Source organism: Hippichthys cyanospilos, chromosome 4 (genome assembly GCF_059441005.1).
Source record: "Hippichthys cyanospilos isolate Australia breed blue-spotted pipefish chromosome 4, RoL_Hcya_1.0, whole genome shotgun sequence".
Lineage (NCBI taxonomy): Eukaryota > Metazoa > Chordata > Actinopteri > Syngnathiformes > Syngnathidae > Hippichthys > Hippichthys cyanospilos.
This window is the reverse complement of record NC_142372.1, coordinates 20,678,710-20,696,961: the sequence shown is the minus strand read 5'-3', so window position 1 is coordinate 20,696,961 and position 18,252 is coordinate 20,678,710. Positions and strand designations below refer to the sequence as shown.

Sequence of the window (18,252 nt, the reverse complement as noted above, 5' to 3'; positions counted from 1 at the left end):
CCCGAGGATTCTGCTGAGGGTGTAGAGCTGCTCCACTGTACTATCTTGTTCTTGCATAAGTATTATTACAGTATAATGTTGTCCTATTGCAACTTCATTAACTATTATGGTTTATTTGAAATCATTATATTTATTTGTATTGTCCAAAATGGCAATTATCATTATTAACTGGTTAGAGAAGCATACATCTATGATCCAGCGATGACGTGCATGCACTCGTGCATAAGCCAGAGTTCCAAATTATTTGACTTTGCGGTTTGTTTTGAGACTTTTGAGTCTCGTTTTCTTGGATGCAATGTGATGGCAACTAACTAACCATTAATAACAGGTTTGAAGCAATGGCATTACTGTAATCATATGACACATCTACTGTACATGCATGATCAAACATACGGGGCCTAAAGCCACTTGGAAAAATGCACCGGGAACTCTGTAGGTTATACCAAATTTGGGTGTGGATCAGAATATCCATGACGGCATTAAAGCAGCTATAAACACATACCGGTACATAGGCAGCCAGGGGTGGAAGGTGGTCTCCTGTTACCCACTTGCCAGTGCTCAACTTTACATCATACACTAGAGAAGATAGGGCTACCACTATCATTATTTTTTTTATAATCTACTAAGGCTAAATGTGAGAAGAAGTGACATTGTGTGTCTACTCATTCATTGTTTGATATTGTGAGTGGATCAAACGACTCATTATTTATTATCTTCAATACAAATGATTCTTTTAGACACCCAACAAAATTTGCCTATGCCAATCAGTTACAGTCACAATTACCATTAGAGCGCTAGCAATTACCATTTAATGTCAGCAAACAGATTACCAGTGCAAAAATACATATTCTTATATGCATGGTATACATATGTAACAGTGTCACTTACAGATGATTCAACTAAATTTCAAGAGTCAACTTGCAATTGGAGCTTCATTGGGGACGTTATATGCGATACGCGTCAATTTAATTACCTAAAACTGAGCCACATAGAGTAGATTTAGTATTTTGTCTCATAGTACAGCCCTCATGCTTTTGGGGAGTCCACAGCTGCCTTTATTTTCTTTTAGGAAGCTCCATGACCTAAGATTGTCTTTGACTATTAAACTATTAAATCACTATGTGTTTTTAAGACACAAATATCACCAGCAATTCAGCCTCTAAGTGGTGCCGCAAGACAACAAATAGTGCCAGTCTTTCCATTAGGGCGTTTTTTTGTTTAAATACGGCAACAGTCAATGCACTGTGGTATGCCAGGTCCACATTGAAAACAGGTAATATCATTTTATTGTTGGCACTCTTTTTCAAGTAGAAATGATTACAAACCCTGCATGTTTTTGCAAGAAAGGTCTATGCCCAAAGCCTTAAGAGCTTTTAGGCGAATATTTTTAGTCTCCCTATTTCTAAAGTCAACTGTTCTGACTTGGTCAACTTTTCCCCCAGCCCTAGTGCAGATATGCTTGCAGTTCCTTTTACTCTGTGTATCCTAATCTCAGTGACTCCAGCAAAGTTCATTATGCTTCCGCTCTGGAAAACGCCTCTTTCTGCGCTGAATTGAAAGAAAATGAGGCCAAAAAAGAGGCCAGCTGTATACACTCCCACAATGCCGATAACATTCCTATCGCTATGCCCGTCTACAAAAATCCCAAAAGAAAGAAAACTTCTCCCATGCATACACTAGACTGCACTTTATTCTACAGACCTGTGCCAAAAATAGGGCGGTAGTGTGTCCAAACAGCCCAGTGTTTTGAGTGGTTTGTTTTCTTCTCAATGAGTCAAGACAGGTATCAAAGCATAACTCCTACATGCTTTATCTGCCACATATTTTAAAAAGTGATACATTTTAAGACTTATTTTTGTGAAAATGTTCTGCGTTACAGGAGACCACTGACTATGCAAGGCCCATCGTGTTTACTGTACAAGTAGGGCTGCGGGATCCCGATAATGGGCCAGTTCTAGATGAAAGCTGGCCAACTGTGTCAAGAACTGAGGTCAGAGGCAAACAAAAGTCATAAATCATACTTAAACACATGCACACATTCTCTCTCTCTCTCTCTCTCTCTCGCTCTCTCTCTCTCTCTCTTTCTCTCTCTCTCTCTCTCTCTCTCCCTCTCTCTCTTTCTCTCTCTCGTCAATTACAAGTATGCCTCTGTTTGTAGTTGCCTTTCTGGAACGGCTGTGATGAGGATGACCGATGTATGCCAGACCTAGCACTACATAGTGTAACAGACCTGATGACTCAAAAGTAAGCACACACATACAGTGGAGGGAATGTTTACACATTGACAAATAAATGGATAGACTGAATTTTTGAGTCATGTTTCTGGCTTCAACGAACTTCCTGCTTCCTGGCTGTTGGTTTAATAAAAAAAAAAACTTTTGAAGAATCAATATCTTTTGTTGTATATTTTCTACTACAATTGGCAATGCAATCACAAGTGATTGGAGACTGGAATACTGTAGACTGCAAAGCCATTTAAAAGAGGTTGCTGAGGAGGAAAAACAGTTTGTGTGATTGTTTGTCAATGAAATACTACAAAATAGCTGTCAGTTTCCCTCGGCCTGGAGCCGGGGTTGATTGTGACAGGTATTGTAAAATTGCAATTGCAATGTGCAATTCATTTTTGAGTGTGACAAAGACACAGCAATTTGTGCAGAGCTTTGTCCCAAAGTGTAGTTAATGGTAGCTGTTTGAGTTGCTAAATGACAGCTTTTAAATATTAAGGATTTTAAAGCGATAATAGAGGCGATGGAATTGTAAGTGGGCAAACTTTTAGGCAAGAATCAAGTCATTGTTCCCACTCAGTCCATCACAACATACTGTAGAGTACGTGCAATACACTACTGGATATTAATTTATATACTGTACACATGACTTACAGTGTGAATTTCCTTTCTCACCCCCCTGTTTCCCAGGCAGTTCTGTTTACAAACTGTTCAGTCTCGTGGAGCTTTCTGCCGCAATCTACCTGAAGAAGGGTCGACGGGATCTCTTCGGGTTCTAGAGGCTAACAGGAGAAGACTGGTGGTGGATGCCCGTCTGGAGAACAAAGGAGAAAATGCTTACAATGCTCGACTCAATATCAGCTACTCTGCCAATCTGCGTTTCTCAAGCCTCATTTTGAAGGTCTGCGCTCATTATGCCGAGTCCAGTTCTTTGAGAAAGAAAGATGGCCATTCTTTGTAAACTATGATGTTTTTTTTTTCTTATCCTAGGACAATGCTGATATCAAGATTGATTGTTACACTGAGGACAAACTGAGACATGAGAAGATCTGCAATGTCAGTTCTCCATTTATGAAGTCAAAAGCACAGGTGAGTTATTGCTTCATTCTCTTGCAACGCAAATACTGCAGAAAAATATCATTCAATCATTTAAAATCAGCTTTTTGCAATTAAAATGTGGATAGCTGGCAATTTTCTCCATAATGTTGGCAGTGCGTTATGCATAACATTGTACATTGTTTAGCGTTTTCTGGAATACAGGTGTCTAAAAACAAACTTCAGTACTCACGACATAAGTGAGAACACACAATTGAAAGCCAATATTTCCACAAATGATCAGACTTTAGGACTTTTGAAATAAATCATGTGATTTTTACTCCTGAATGACAAGTCTATTCTGTCACTGACATAAAAATTATTCACATTGCAAAATATCACATACCAAGCCAAACCACTGGCCAGACTTGAAGACATAATTTGTTTTTTCCTCTGACATCAGTGTTGCTGCTTAATCTTAAATCTGTTCACAAGAATAAAAGCATAAAATATAGCATTTTTAATGAAATGATGATTTTGCCATCATTGAGCTCACTTAGATGGAGCACAGTATGATATCCATGGTTGCTGCAGAGCCTCATTGTCTGCACACATTTTGCACATGAATGTATTCATTTTATATTCAAATGCTTTGACTGCCAAGCGATTAATTTCTTTCTATAGCCATTTTCTACCAAAAGTGCTTGTAAAAGTGTTTTCTGTGAAAAAGGTCTTGTGGGCCCTCTGCCTCGCCATCAGTTCCGAATAGTAATTTGCAGTTACATCAGCCTAGCCGGTGAGGCGTTCCAGGCATGTCCCAGCGGGAGGAGGCCCCGGGGACGACCCAGGACACGTCGGAGAGACTATGTCTCTTGGCTGGCCTGGGAACGTCTGGGGATCCTCCGGGGGAGCCGGGCGATCTGGCCGGGGGGAGGGAAGTCTGGGCTTCCCTACTGAAGCTGCTACCCCCGCGACTCGACCCCGGATAAAGCGGTAGCTAATGGATAGAAGGATGGATGTTACATCATGTGAGTTAATATATAAAGTTTAGGTGAGGTGAAGAACTCTAATATAAAGTACACTTTATCAATAGATGTGACCAAAATAAAAGATGGAATATAAATATGTATAAAAGCTTTCGGAAAAGATGACGGTTAAAAGATTTGCATTGCACAGAACAAAGCTGAACCATATTGCCAATATTTTATTCCCATGTTTATTATTTAATGCAAAAGACATTTGATAAGTGGCAAAAAATGGGAATAACATATAACTGACTATGTAACGGAGTATTTCTGGGAAGCAGATCATAACATATGTCTGTCATGTTGCCATCATTGTGCACACATCTGCATTTGAGTCAGACGGCTTTCTCAATTTCCATGACAAAGATATTTTCTATACCATCTTGTTATGGCGTAACATTCACGTAGAACTAACTCAAAGGGACCATTTTTCCAACCCTTTTTCTCATCTGTAGCCCGCAGGTGATAGCGAATGGAATCTATTCATTGTCATCTGTTTCTGATTCTCACATTCAATTCTTGCTTTTTCCAAGTCTTTCTGAAGTCTTGTAACGCCGGATATATTTATGAGGCACTGCTCTTTCTTGCGCTCTTCCCAATAAGGTGTCGGGTTTCACTTTCAAGCAGGCGATGTTTGAATTAGCTTAGATAAGGATGACACTGATGGCTTTCCAAATGGGGCAATTAAAGATATTAAACTGAAAGCAGATTACTTATAAGCAATCTACCCCATTGATGTCTGGACATGGCTGCCGCTGTGTTGACAAAGACGCTAGGAATGAAGTGCAGACAGTGATTGAAAGAGTTTACGCAATGTCCCGACCGCACTTTTATCACAAACAGCAGTCATCCCCTGGGTAACCAAAATATCACATTTCTCCATAAGGTCTCCCAACAAACTAAAGCAAGAACAATCCTGTCACTGTTAAAGTCTCCCAGTGATTCATACCCACTCGTTCACGCTGAACGGCATCCAGAGCCGCAATAGTGTTCTGCTCCGGTCCTTTCAGAATGCAACGCGGGGTCAAACAAGATTTATTATAAATTGTATTGCTCTTGCTCTTTGCCAAGCCCCCAAAATTGTTGTTCTGCCCAAATAAACACGGGAGGCTTGTTGGGACTTGAACTAGTTTTCCTGATTTGCGTAACAATAAACTTTACTGCTGCTTTTTCATTAAAGCTACATGAGTTTTTAAATGCTACAAATATGATATTGATACTGTATGAATTATGGCTCGTAAAGAACACGTGGTCAAGAAGATTTCACTCAGCTTTGGAGTGCATCTCTTTAGAGCCAAGTTAAAAAAAAGTCTTGTGTTGTCACTTGCTCCCTCGACCCAAAAGTGTACTCATTTATGTATTTTCGTCTTGCCGTCATCCTTCGGTACGCACCGCACTTTCAGTCCAATTCTTTGAAAGGGGCCATGAAGAGGAAAAGATAAGCCTTCTTTTTCCAGGGTATCGTGGGCCATTTTCCACTGCATTGATGGGGTCGGAGGAAAAGAGTTCTTCATTTGTTTATGTACTATGTCTGTGGTCTGTCGGGGATGAGTCATGCTATGTGGAGGAGAGAAGCTACAGTAAATATTGTTTTACATTCCTTTGTGCTCAAATGGAACTGCTCAGCATTTCATTACGGCACGAAGCACCGGGAGCAAGGCAACAACTTTGCTCCCCGCTGCCATTCCACCCCCCTCTCCTTGACTGCACCGTCGCCTCCAACTTCACATTTGAGAACATTTTGTTTTTCTTTAGGATTCTTCTATAAGTTTCCTTTCCTTCACAGTGATGGTAATGTCTGACTACTACTGCTCACTCATTAAAAGCTCATCTTGCATCAGGATTCGGCAGGAGGGTCTATGTAGCCTTTGCGAGTGAGCTAGCTGGAAAGCTACTGCTCAATTTCAGCCGGAGTCATAATGGCACCATGGCCTAATGTTACACGTTGCCTGGCCCGGGCTGAAAAACATCTCTATTTTAGCTTTGTCATCGTTATGTTGTTGTTGTTTTTTTTTTGCATGTTGTTTTTAGTTTGGGTTTGTTAAAGACAACAATGGTGGTGCTTTCATCCATTCCATTCCATCGTGACTGAAAGATGACAGAGACAAATCATCATTTCATCTTTGTAATTTCATCTTCCCATTCCAGCCACACAGCACACAGCATCGATCTATGAAATAATTATGGACTAATTATGGACATTTTTTTTTTTTTTTATTGCTCCCCGTGCAGTCTCTGACCTGGTGCTCTGCAGTGGCTGCACCATCAGTAATAACACCTCAGCCCCTGTCTTTTTTCATGCTACTTTTAATCTACATCTCACCGCTGATGCTGAATGCCAATTTCTATGTAACATATTGTCAACCAAGAGCTTCAGCTAAGCAGCAACACCTACAATTTGGTTTGTTATAAATGAAGAATCTTAAAATGGCTGATCCATTCCATCCTTATTTTCTAAAGAGTTCACAGCAATAGGAAAGGGTGGCGCTTGACACACTGCTGGTATATCTTCTTTCGGTGTAATTGTGCATGGGGATAAAATAATTGCTCTCTGTGACAACCACTCACCTTCACAGCCCCACCTTCGGAAAATTTCTAGTCTTCGGTTAACCTACTGATTTTGCACTGTGAGAAAAAAATCCCATTGCCGAGAGTGAATTTGGGAAAACAAGGACAGGAAAATTACTCAGAGTCTATGGAGGTAGATGTACGACGGGATTCAAATCTGCAACCAATCAGTTTGTAGTGCTGACCACTCGAACATTCACAACATTTACAAATTGAGTACATTTGTACTGTATTAGCAACTGGTTTTCAATTCTCAAACTAACCAATATAAACAAAAAATCAAGATGAGTGGAGGACATTTATAGATTTTCTCACCGTCCACAAACTTAAATCGTAAAATACTGCACAAAATATAATGGTTTATTCATTTATTGGCACTGTAATTGACTTTGGAAGCAGACTGCTCTGTTGAACAGCTTGCTTCACATTTCTCGAACATACGCACGTCCAGAATCATTTAACTACAGTATTTTAAAGGATGTCTGATCTAACCATCAAGGCTGCCCTTTCCCAAAACCTGAACATGCACTGTGTATAGGGTCTCGAGTTCCATGAGGGACCAGGTCAGCCCATATGAGTAATGGATGTGCATGTTTTCAGTGAACTGAAAAGCAATGATTGTTGCAATGACACACTTGGTATCTCTGAGCATTCAGACAGAAGCAAAGATTGAGCTGATGTCCCAAAGAAACCATGAGTCAGGAGCAAATTAGACAGGAAGCCCATGCTTCACGTGATTCGAATGTGGCTGTTACTGAATAGAACTTTGTGGCACAAGCCAGCCACTTTTTAGATTTGGATCTCTGCCTCCAGTCTATCGAGATTGTAGCTTCTAACATTTTGTTGTGTCTTTTTTAAGGTGTGCAAGTGTGAATAACAATGTGTTTCTTTCGCACAGGTATTATTTCGTTTGGAGTTTGAGTTCAGTCACACTGTCTTCCTAGATCATCTCAGAGTCATCCTGGAGGCAAGCAGGTGTGAACATTCTCCTCATTTGTACAAAGTGTAAGTTTCGTTCCAGAACGTAAGTGCTTTGAACAACTTTTTCTCCCAACAGCAATGGCGAGGAAATGAGCACAGCTGATAACTTCAATGATATATATTACTCACTGAAATATGAAGCGGACCTTCTCTTCACAAGGTTCCTACTTTATTTTTCAAATGGTGCATGCAACTCAGAATAAGTATGTATCGGTGCCTGAAAACTGGCAGCAATATGAATGAGCTAGTTACTTCTCGTTCATTGCATTTTTTATGTGTTTATTATTCACTTCAAAAGGAATTCAAATCCAACTCGATATGAGATCAAATCAGAGCTATCTCTGGAGGAGCCCGGAGTTATTGGTCCTCCTTTTAACTTCACTTTTCAGGTGAGTTTCCCGTGCAGTCAGCACTTAATTATCGTGCCTGACAACCCTGTCTGCAAACATCCAATTTACTCCATGTCATCCCTCAGATCCAGAATCTTGGTTACTTTCCCGTGAAAGATCTACAGCTGAACATTGAGATCCCAGAAATGACAAAAAATGGCAACCAGCTACTGCAAATCTCTAATTTGCATATTGACCAGGTGAATGCTGAGAACAAGTAAACGTCATGCTCGGCGACCATTTGCTAATGAAAATGCAGATGGTTTGATGACGCACGTTCATTAGCTCGGTCAACGTCGCATCTTTTATAATAAAAAGGAAGAAATATTTTCAAATGTTTTGATTGTAACAGATCTTCTCCCTCACTTGTCTGACAGAGAGATGGTACACACTGTGTACCACCACAGCATGTGGCACAGAGCAGGGCTTCACCTGAGGACCTCACCCGCTTTTCTCGCTTGGTACAGTTCCAAACCTTAGTTTAGAAAACACATGCATCAAACATGAAGACTTTTTTTTCAATCATCTGAAATATCTGTTGTCACAGAATCGAAGCAACACCCTGATTCTGCCAATACAGTGCACAGTCAACGTGGCCTCCTACAGAGAAATCTCGCTTAGAATATCAGGAGCTCTACGAGTTCATACCTTACATCAAGTGAGTATCCAATTTAAACTAGGAAAGTCAGATTAACAAATAAATTGTGATACATTAATTTACAGTAATAGTCAAAGCATTTGTTTAATCACAGGTATCAAACTTTTAATCACTAATTGCATGCTTTCTGTATGCCGATTAGATCATTTCTTTTATATATGTCAGCCTTCTTATGCTTGAGTTCTAGGGGCTTGGAAAACAGGGGTCGTCAATCACGTCGTGAAGTGATAGGTTGTCATTGGGTGTGGCTTAACCTGACAGTCTCCTGTTGTGTGTTTGTGTGTGTGTGTGTGTGTGTGTGTGTGTGTGTGTGTGTGCATGAGAAAGATGTGAAAATGGAAGACCATTTTTTGAGTCATCGGTCTGATGATGAGAGGTGATGAATTTACCTTTAAAAATGCCCTACGGGCACCTTTGATCAAATTTAATTGACAAACTCCGTAAGAATGAGGCTGCTAAAACAGAAGCAGCTCAAATTTTGCCTACCACATAAATGCAAAGCACCCATCTGTTAATGCAGCCACACCTAACAAAGACCTTTGCCAAACTAAACTAAAAAAAAAAAAAAAGAAAACCCATGAGTTTGAGCAAGTCAGTGATAGACAGCATTTTTTTTTACTTTCATTTTATATTTTGCAACTAAATACATTTACTGTTATGAAATCAGCACAATTCTACATGGTGGTTGAAACTGAAGGTTCCAGTTAGAACTTTGGACTAGTATCGCCCCTCGCTGCTATATACAAGACTTGGAAGCATGGAAACATAAGCACATTCTATATTTAAGCAGCAAGCTTACATACTGTACATGTCCCCAGGTGTAACTAGTTGAATGCTACAGCATTCATATGCAGCACAGTCTATTAAGAGAGAAAGTATCTTCAACTTCTGGCACTGAGCAACAGTTTCTCCTCATTAAAGGTAACCAGCAAGGCTGGGATGTCAATGTTTGGACTGCTTTTCAGACTTTCATGTACTGAAACGCACACTTAAGACAATCTTGCACAAAACATCAATTAAACAAGCCTAAAGTCAAAGGCAATGTTTAGAATGAAGTATTGGGAGATTTTTGTGTTGTTTTTCATTTTAAATTTGATTTGAATGAAAAAAATCACTTGTTCATAGTTGAGGAAAGCATTCTGGGATGCCCCGGAGGTGACAGGATTAAAGTTACCAATGGGTACACCACAAAGTGATGTGACGCAAAGTGAGTGAAATCTCACTCTGATTTGCTCTTGGAAGGAAATGCACGTTTTAAACCATCCCGAAACACATCAACTAGTAAATTAAACTCAGCAAAACATTGCTTTTTAAATATTGTGTATGTGACAGACGGCATGTGTTTTTGTTTTATGCAACTGTTTCTTAAAATAGTTTTGGAAAGAACAACATCAGAGGTTGAAGCCATTGTAGTATGATGATGGGCATGCCTCCTCGTGAGTGTGATTGCAGTCTGCTGTCAGATTACCACTTACCACCATTTTAAATCATACATCTTGATGTCTTGATGTATGCTTACTAGGCATTGTCAAGTTGGTCTAGTGTCTCTTTTTACAATATATGTTTGTCTAACCTATTAGGATAATTAAATAGTTCAATGGAAGGCTGTGAGATTTAGCTTTGGCTTTTGGTTCAAAATGGTAGAATTGTCATTTATTGGGCAAGGTTTTTTTTCGGGGGTGGGGGAGTGATGATGGAAGTGCTGTTAATATTTGGCTGAGGGACCAACCGAATATAACACTTTGCGTAATCTTAACAAAGTAGACAAATCTGGCAGTTGGTCGTTGGTATATCCAGTGTTTTGTGAAAGGAAAATAATGACAACGGGTTGCTTGTTTTTCCTTTCTAGCTGAAGTTCAAAATCCTTGAACTGGTCACCAGCGCATCAGTGGAGCTGCCCTCCAACAGTCAGATGTTTCTACATGAAGAGAGACCTGTCAGACAAGTGAGTCACCAAAAATGCTAGCCAAAACAATATTTGACTTATTTTCACAATTGCATTTCTAAAACTCTGCAAACATTTGAAGCCACAATTGCCTTTGTGGCATCCATAAATAAAACATTTCGTAAAGAAATATATAGGGATGGATTATTTTCCACTACACCTCTGATGACGTCTCACTGCACAATTGCCAACAAATGTCACGCAAATCCACCATCCCAGTTGCTTGTATCTAAAAGTACCATAATTTTGCCATAGCATGATTGGTTCAGTCAATCAATTTAATGTTGCAACTAATTAGGTTTTTTTGTTGATTTGCAAAGTGACCCTAAATTATTTTGACTGTTCAGTATTTGTCTTTTTTCTTTTGTTGTTGTTTTTCATGTTTTTCAGTTAAAATGAAAGTTTTGTGATCATGATAAAGTGAGCAAACACATATATAATTATCTGCTTATGCTCTAAAAGCAAGGAACAGTGGAAACGTGAGCACGGTAACATAAGTTCATTTGCAGTGTGGTGCTCAGGGACCGAAAGGACCAACAGCACAACTTGTCGAGTATGGCCTCACATGTAAAAGTATATGCTGCCATCTACTGTTCATGATACACGGGAGAACAATGCTTCATTTGTTTTACCTCATCTGTATTGACTGCTCATTTTCAAATTTACTCCACTATAGGGATTGGGAAACGGACCTCATTCATATAAGTAATTATAAGTCAAAGTTCCCAAGTATTTTTCATCTCCTATCGATGGAGTGTTTGTCATTATCACCCAGATCAAATGCTCAATTATTTTTTTCCACAACTTTTCTTTTGTAAATCTTACTTCTCACTTTCCATCTGGCTCTATTTACTATTTAATTTCAAAAATTGTTCCCAAACTAATCACTTTACAAAATGAATAGAATCCTTTCTTTTCTTTGAAATCTATAGATAATACTGGAAGTCCGAAAAGAGGGAGATTACAGAATCCCAACCTGGATAATCCTCGGTAGCACACTGGGAGGACTATTATTGTTAGCCCTGCTCAGTTTGGCTCTCTGGAAGGTAAGTGCCGTTCAATCAGCAGGAAGAAAAATGCAACAATTTGACAACAAATGAACTGCTGGACCACATTTAACATTGCATTTTGCGCGGAGGCCAAATTATTATGAATCATTTGTTTACTTTTCTTGCATTGGGCCACAATAATGTATTACAGTATGTTGCCTTGAAAGAGAAGTTGGCCTTTTTTGGAGACATTTTTTGTCATATTTGATAAAACAGACATTATTACTTGAGAGTACACTACAACTACAGAACATGATAATTATTTGGAATTTTCTTCCACATGTGATGTACAACTGTGGTCATACAGACTGTTTTGACTAAGATGACAGTAATTTGCTCTTGTTTTTAAAATGTCACCACAAAGCATTTGAAATGAATCAATATGGGAATTAGCTGTACACTTTCATATTGGAAGATTTTAATCAGGGATTACATAATTGTAAAGGGAACCACAGTTTTAAGACTTGGATTTCCATGTAAGGCAATGCAACGACCTTGTGGTTTTAAAGTCCCTGGTTTGAATCTTGGCTCAGGCTCTGATACGTCAGCTGTGTTCAGACCCTTAGCCTGAGGATTTGAACCAGCGGGAAGGTTGGAAGGAACCCCTAATGCTCTGAGATATTAACCGTGGCCCCCTCTCTGAGACCAGGTCAGAGGGGTTGCAGTGAACCCTGAAGATGTGCCTAGTTGAGATTTGCCAAATCACAGTACCAGATGCATGAATTTGAACAAGAAATTGAAGATCAGGAATAAAAACGGCTTAAGAATGGGGAATTTTTGACTAAATGTTTAAGGCATGCAAATTTAGATTCATCTCCTGGGGTTCACAAATGTACCTCAGTGGGTGTGAGCTTTGTTAAAAATACCATGTTCTTACTGTAAATGCGTAGGAGTGGCTTATAGGAGTTTGCATGTGCATCCTTGACATAGATTTTGGCCATTTGACATCAGCCCCGAATCGTTTCTCTTGCTTAGCTTTTACATATTCAGTAACGGTTCTCAAAGAGACAAATACATTAAAGATAAACATAGCAAAACTAGATGATCAGGTTGAGGGGAGCGTGCTTCTTACTCATATATCAGAATGTGGTACATTCTTGGGTTGGATAAGGGGAAATCCAGCAATGAACTGGATGGACGGTGTGGCAGAAAGGATAGAGCTCCATCCTTACTAAACAAAAAATGCAAATCACGATACACTATTGGGCCTCTCTCTAAAGTACTACCATTACTTTATCACATGGGTGCAAGTAGGAAAGAGCTGAACACAGACTATTTGAATGGCCAAAAAAAGCAGACAAAACACTTTCCAGTTCTTGACTATTGGACTTTCCTAAGTAATAGCTGGGGCTATTGAGTTTAAGCCGCGTCAGCCCCAGAACAAGTCCTGTTTGCGAGAGCATAACAATATAAATAACAATATAAACAAAATAAATTTGCAGTAAATACTGGACAGACGTTTCAAAAGTTTATTGGTGTGGAGCGTGACAATCAGTCCACAGTACATGCGTATATACCTGCCATCGCAATACTGTTATTTAAAACGGGGATAGCCTCCATGAGCTCAAAACTTTGTATTGCCTTTATGATGCTAAAAAAACACACCATTCAATCTTGAACTCCAAGCAGAGAACAATGAACAATAATTTATTGAACAAAGAGTAACATTTACAAAGGGTAACATTTGAAATGCGACAAACTATAATGCAAGTAAAAGCAGAAATGACCAAATATCAAAATATGAATAAGCCAGTAGAACACATAATGATGCCAATGAGAACAGAATCGCTTAACAGGATGTAAACAAGGTCACAACAAGATTAGAAATACAGATAAAGAGAATCTTAAGGGGGTTACGTTCACAAACAATGAACACAGTAAGAATGCCAGATACAAGCACTGTATAACTGCCTAATACACCTGAGGACACTTGAGAGGCAGTGGAAGTAAGCAAACAAGAATCATTCTGTTGCATTCTTCTACTACAGCAAAGCCTAAATACCCAAATGTCTGTAGCAAGGAACACAGTCCGAAAAATAGAAGCAGGATGGATGGATGGATGGATGGATCGATCGATCGATCTTAGGATAAATCAGGTCAAGAGTTTTATGTACATTTATACAATCAATGCACGCCCAGTAGTCTGATTATGTTAATTTGATGATTGTTGTAGTAATAATTGTCCTTATTGACATTATTAAGTGGTAAAACAACCATGACAGCCCTTTTTGTGCAGAAAGGTAACACATGAGTAAAACTAAGGCTGTTTAGAAGTTAGAAATGCGTGTATGTTCCTGGGGCTGTACTTTCCCATCTTTACAGTAACGTAATTCCTGGTGTTATTTTGCAGAGTCCCCAGTTTAATACAAATTCCAACACACTTAATGCAACTCATTGTAGGCGACTAATGTTAAGAATGAATTTTTTTGGCAGCATGGTAGAGTTGTCATTCCCTAACTAAGAGGTTGTGGGTTCGATCCCCTGACCATTGTGACCATGTCTGTGTCCTTGAGCAAGACACTGAATCCCCTGACGCTGCGTTATCAATAGATAAGTGAGTAGTCAGGTGGAAAAGTACTACATAAGTGCAAGTCCATTGACCATTCAATAGTCAACACTACTTGACCATTTCCTAAAATCCTCTGTGAACAAGCGGCCCAAATTGACAAGAATGTGGCAGCTAATTGTGAACACGTAACAGCTAATACAGAAGGCGTGTCCAAACCCAGTCCTCGAGGGCCGTCTATCCAGCATGTTTTGGAGGTTTCTGTCCTCCTACCACACCTGATTCAAATGATCAGCTCTTCAGCAAGCTCAGCAGAAGCCTGACAACAAACCTGATCATTTGAATCAGCTGCATCGGACGACGGAAACGTCAAAAACATGCAGGATAGGTGGCCCTCGAGGACCGGGTTTGGACATGCCTGCAATACAGGACAAAATAAAAACAATGCTCAACGATCATTATTACAAATGATATTACCAAACAATGGCAGATTGGTAAAGGGGTCACTCTCTGTAGGGGCAGGGGAAACTGTATTGGTATGATCTCCGATGAGCGTGTGAACATACCAATCGTATCGAAGTGCAAAAGCAAAAAAGAGGAGAACAAGAGTATATGTGAAATTGTTTGCATTATTTTTTTTGAACAATAAATAAATGGTCATGAAATGAGAAAAATGAGGACTCGCTAGGGCAGGGGATAGCACGTCCGCCTCACGGTTCAGGGACCCGAGTTTGAATCCACCTTGCTCTATGTGGCGTTTGCTTGCTCTCCAGGAGCCCGCATGGGTTCTCTGGGCATTCCGACTTCCCCCCACACTCCAAAAACATGCGTGGCAGGTGTATCGGACATACTAATTTGTCCTTAGGGAGGCACATTGTATCGGGACGGCTTTTTCCCGAGTAAGTTCTACGTCCACACTTCAATCACATCTTGATTATTTTCTCTCAACTACATTACGGAGTTGTACAAGAGGCGTAGTCGTAAAGTTATATTTCTGACCCCGCAGAATTGCATCACGTGTAGTTAAAAACGTGCTCTTTCTCCTGCCAGTTGGGCTTCTTCCAGAGGCAGAAGCGAAAGGATGAAGACGAGCGGGAATTGAATGGAAAGGTGGCCGAAGAACGGTAACGCAGGCTCGGCGCCCCCAGCCCGCACCTTTCCCACAGGGGAGCCGACACTCAGGGACCACTCCTCCTTCCTCTCTTTCGCCAACATCCACAGTGACGCCACCTGGACAGCTCCGTGTGATAACTGAGGCATGGCATCATTAGCGCACTGGATGTGTCCTACGCCACAAGTCAGCACTGCCACACCCACTTTGTTTGACTGCACTGTTTTGACATGAGGACCCACTTGGTCGATGCACCCCTCAACGCGTCCTCAATGTCAAACTTTCAATCTTCTTGTCTTGGGGCTCCTTCTTTTCGAGCTTTCCGGGGAACAATAGAGAAAGTGTTAACTGCTTTTGTCGGAGAAATTCCCACAAATACCTTTGACTCTTTTCTTTTTTATATGTATATTTATTTAACTCTTATGGTAAATGTATGATAGGTGGAAAACCTCAAAGGTCACCCAAAAAGCTGACACAAATGGAAAGATGTATTGTTGTGTTTTGAATTTAATATTTAAAAGCAACAGATGACTGTCATCGCGATGCATGACGATATAAAACTGTACCAAAGTCGCCAAAAATCTAAGAATTTGAGAATTTTTAATGTTAACGTAAGGAGAGTTCTTTTTGCTCTGAAGGTACTGGTTTTGTTCCATTTAAATTGAGAATTATTAATGTTAACATAAGGAGAGTTCTATTTTCTCTGAAAGTCCTGGTTTTATTCCATCCATCCTCGAAAACATGCAGGGTGGTCTTATTTGATGCACTTTTACTTTGTAAAAATTTAACTTGAATTTGTAAATAGATGTGTACTTTTTTGTAGCCTATCAAATATTATGAAATGTTATTTTTCTCCACATGGCATTATGTGTAAAAAGAAAAGAAGAACTCGATTGTTTCACATGGTATTGCACCTTTTACCATCCTTTGTGACAGGACAAAACACTGCAGCCTCATTTTTCTCATGCGTGAGGAAATGTAATCAGATGATGACGTAGATTAAGTCAGTGTGCCACAATTCTCCTGGTATTGCCAATGAATGTCACTCTGTCCTGTTGGATGGAGTGAAAAGAGCTGTAATACGCCAATGAATAAAACATGTATTTACATGTACATTTACACGTATGTTTGGCTCAGAAATCTCTGATGGTATAGCTGGTTCAATTATGAATCATTTTCAAGTAAAAAAATACAGGTATGCCTAAAAGTCCTATAATTTTCCAATTCTCTGTGAGACTATCAACGCTGACTTGTGATTGGACAAGAAGGCCAAATGCAGAGACGTGAGGTAAGGAAGGTTTGTTTGTCCTGTTGTCTGGGTTGTGTAATGTGTATGGAGGAAGTAAGAGAGCAGACAGCAAAGTTAAGTGTTTTTTATTTATTTTTTGGTGAGGTTACATCTAGTGACCCATCCTGAGTATATGAAAGATTGTTGATCGACCCCCTCCTTCACATCCTTTTAACAGCTGGGCAGACGCTATAGCAAATCCGTTTTGTTAAAGCTTTTTCACACTGCGCTTGATTTTCTTGGTGTTCACCGCATGGTAGGGCACAAAGACTTAAAAGCCACCCAGAAAATAACCTGGAGGCCTACCTGCTGGTTTGAAGGTGAGGTAGACTGCATCTCAGTGATATGGATTTGCTATTGTTGCAATAGAAAGTCAGAGCTTTGCTTATTTGAGTTGAAGCTTGCAGTTTTAAAACTTCTAGCACGGAGGTTTGTTTAACTTGTTGGAGGTGCTGAACTTTGCAAATTTCACACATCCATTCACCCAATGTTTTTTTTTTTTTTTAAATTCAATCATTTTATGCAAAAATATATGAATGTATAAATATTTTCCACAAATGAATTTGACTGTTGACTTTTACCTTCGCAATATTATTTTCACAAGACAAAAAGGTTGATATTGTATGTTTTCGTGGTCTATTCGACCATCTTGAAAAAGGATCGGTCACTGAGACACATCTGCAAGGCTGCAGTTGCTAAGAAGCCAATAATGGATGTTTTTCCTGCTTGTTGCATTGATAGAAGAATTGATTGGCCAACACGCTGTAGCAGCTAAGTAACATACCTACGTGGCCGCCACAATGGTTGGGGAAATGTTCCCATCAAAGTTAATGCATGTTTATTGAATCATGAACATATCTCACCTGATATTCAAAAGGGTTATTTTTTGTCAAAAGCACATCATGTGCTATTTATGCTGCACGTTTGACAAAAGTACCCAAAAATCTTGTCACCTGGAAACGTTTCTTTTCATTTCCCTAGCAGAGATTGTCCAACCTTGTGTGCAACGGTGTGCTGTGCAATGTGCAGGCGAATATGGAACGTGGCAACACTTTGCCCCCTCTAGTTAAGCGTTGCCGTAGAAACGATACACGAAATGGCGTGTTGTATTACCTGTGGCTATGGTTTAACCCTCTCTTGTTAAGTGCCATCTCTCCTCACAACAATGCCACTTCAGATACCGCTCTGAGATTAAAATCAATTTAAAAAAAACACATAGAATAATTATAACAGCATTAATGAGAAAATAAATGCATAATGTATTGTTGTATTGTTTTATTAACAATGATTTATATGTATGGTGCACATTCTGATTAGCATTGTTCATTTTATAGTGGGTCTTCTCCGGGCACTCCGGTCTCCTCCCACATTCCAAAAACATGCATGGTAGGTATATTGGACCCTCCAAATCGCCCTTAAGTGCCACAGTGCCCGGCGATTGGCTGATTACCAGTCATGAAGATAATGGATGG

At 39.7% G+C, this 18,252-nt stretch overlaps 1 protein-coding gene across 2 annotated transcripts in view; it reads left to right on the top strand.

Moving 5' to 3' along the window:
• itga11a (integrin, alpha 11a) overlaps window positions 1-17,215 on the top strand; it is a 48,663-nt gene extending 31,448 nt beyond the window's left edge. For both annotated transcript variants that reach the window (XM_088413111.1, XM_088413112.1), the window contains 13 exons: window positions 1,880-1,990; window positions 2,159-2,244; window positions 2,916-3,126; window positions 3,216-3,314; window positions 7,752-7,828; window positions 7,911-7,994; window positions 8,133-8,223; window positions 8,310-8,423; window positions 8,601-8,684; window positions 8,771-8,881; window positions 10,731-10,826; window positions 11,759-11,872; window positions 15,432-17,215. In XM_088413111.1, coding sequence (XP_088269237.1) covers window positions 1,880-1,990; window positions 2,159-2,244; window positions 2,916-3,126; window positions 3,216-3,314; window positions 7,752-7,828; window positions 7,911-7,994; window positions 8,133-8,223; window positions 8,310-8,423; window positions 8,601-8,684; window positions 8,771-8,881; window positions 10,731-10,826; window positions 11,759-11,872; window positions 15,432-15,509 — 1,356 coding nt within the window. In that variant the 3' untranslated portion in view covers window positions 15,510-17,215. The remainder of the gene's footprint in view (window positions 1-1,879; window positions 1,991-2,158; window positions 2,245-2,915; window positions 3,127-3,215; window positions 3,315-7,751; window positions 7,829-7,910; window positions 7,995-8,132; window positions 8,224-8,309; window positions 8,424-8,600; window positions 8,685-8,770; window positions 8,882-10,730; window positions 10,827-11,758; window positions 11,873-15,431) is intronic.
• Window positions 17,216-18,252: the final 1,037 nt, after the last annotated feature.